This window comes from Octodon degus, unplaced genomic scaffold, assembly GCF_000260255.1.
Source record: "Octodon degus isolate 3935 unplaced genomic scaffold, OctDeg1.0 scaffold00156, whole genome shotgun sequence".
NCBI classification, from domain to species: domain Eukaryota; kingdom Metazoa; phylum Chordata; class Mammalia; order Rodentia; family Octodontidae; genus Octodon; species Octodon degus.
This window is the reverse complement of record NW_004524732.1, coordinates 6,135,099-6,136,099: the sequence shown is the minus strand read 5'-3', so window position 1 is coordinate 6,136,099 and position 1,001 is coordinate 6,135,099. Positions and strand designations below refer to the sequence as shown.

The window sequence follows — 1,001 nt, the reverse complement described above, 5'->3', positions numbered from 1 at the left end:
TCCCCGAGGGGTCCCGGGCGGCCACTCTGCACAGCGCAGGGTCAGGGTGCACCCTGGAGAAGGGCTCCGCGGGCGACCCGGGCTGGGGTAGGCCGACTGCGTGGCCGCGAAGGCGAGGGGCTGTCGGAGGCGGCCCTGGGGTGAGGCAAGCGCCCGAGCCGGGTCTCGGGGAAGGTGGTTTACGCTCGCTCGCACCGACACCGCGGGCTCCGGCAGCAGCTCCAGCATGCAGGCCAGGCAGAGGCGCGGCGACACCGGCAGCTGCCAGCGCGGGTCATGTCGGCAGTGTGCTCTTTCCTGAACAGGCACAGCGTCTTCGTCCTTCCGGAGTCCTGAAGAGCAAGCAGCCAGCGACCGCCTCACAGCCATGTCCGCCGCTCACACCGCCGCGCTGCGCCTTTTCCCGCGCAGCGTGTGCGCAAGCGCACTCGGAAGCAAGCGCGGCGCGCCCTTGAGCGTGTGTAACGCGCCTGCGCGGGCCGAGTTCGCGCCACCTCTGCCTGCAGAGATGCTTGAGGTTCGGGGGTGTTGACGCTGGAGCCAGCGCAGGGGTATCCAAAGTGGTTGCGCTTTGAACCTGCTGGAATTGGTCTTTGCTACATTGAAATGGGAAAGCATTTATGAAGTGGCCTTAAAAAGAAAGGAGAGGGAAAAGAAAAAAAAAAAAAAAAAAAAGGAGAGGGGCTGGCTGGGACGTCTTATTTTAGTTTTTTGAGTCTGCGTTTCACTATGTAACCCAGGCTGACCTCCAACTCATGGTGTTCTTCTAAGTCCTGGGATCATAGGCGTGCTCCACCATGTTCAGCCAATGTATTTTAAATACAGTATATGTTTATAACTGTGTATAATACATCATATATTACCTAACTGTAATCCCTTTAAATTAAGAAATTATTTAATATGTAGGCTAATCCAGGTATTGTGTCACACACTTGTAATCCCACCACTTGGGAGGCTGAGGCGGGAGGATCAAAAGTTTAAGGCCAGTCTTGGCTATATAG

At 56.6% G+C, this 1,001-nt stretch overlaps 1 protein-coding gene across 1 annotated transcript in view; it reads right to left on the bottom strand.

Annotated features, from left to right (window-relative positions):
• Nucleotides 1–369, bottom strand: part of Mei1 (meiotic double-stranded break formation protein 1) — a 100,932-nt gene extending 100,563 nt beyond the window's left edge. The window contains exon 1 of the mRNA XM_004642606.1: nucleotides 196–369. Within this exon, the coding sequence (XP_004642663.1) occupies nucleotides 196–369 (174 nt within the window). The remainder of the gene's footprint in view (nucleotides 1–195) is intronic.
• Nucleotides 370–1,001: the final 632 nt, after the last annotated feature.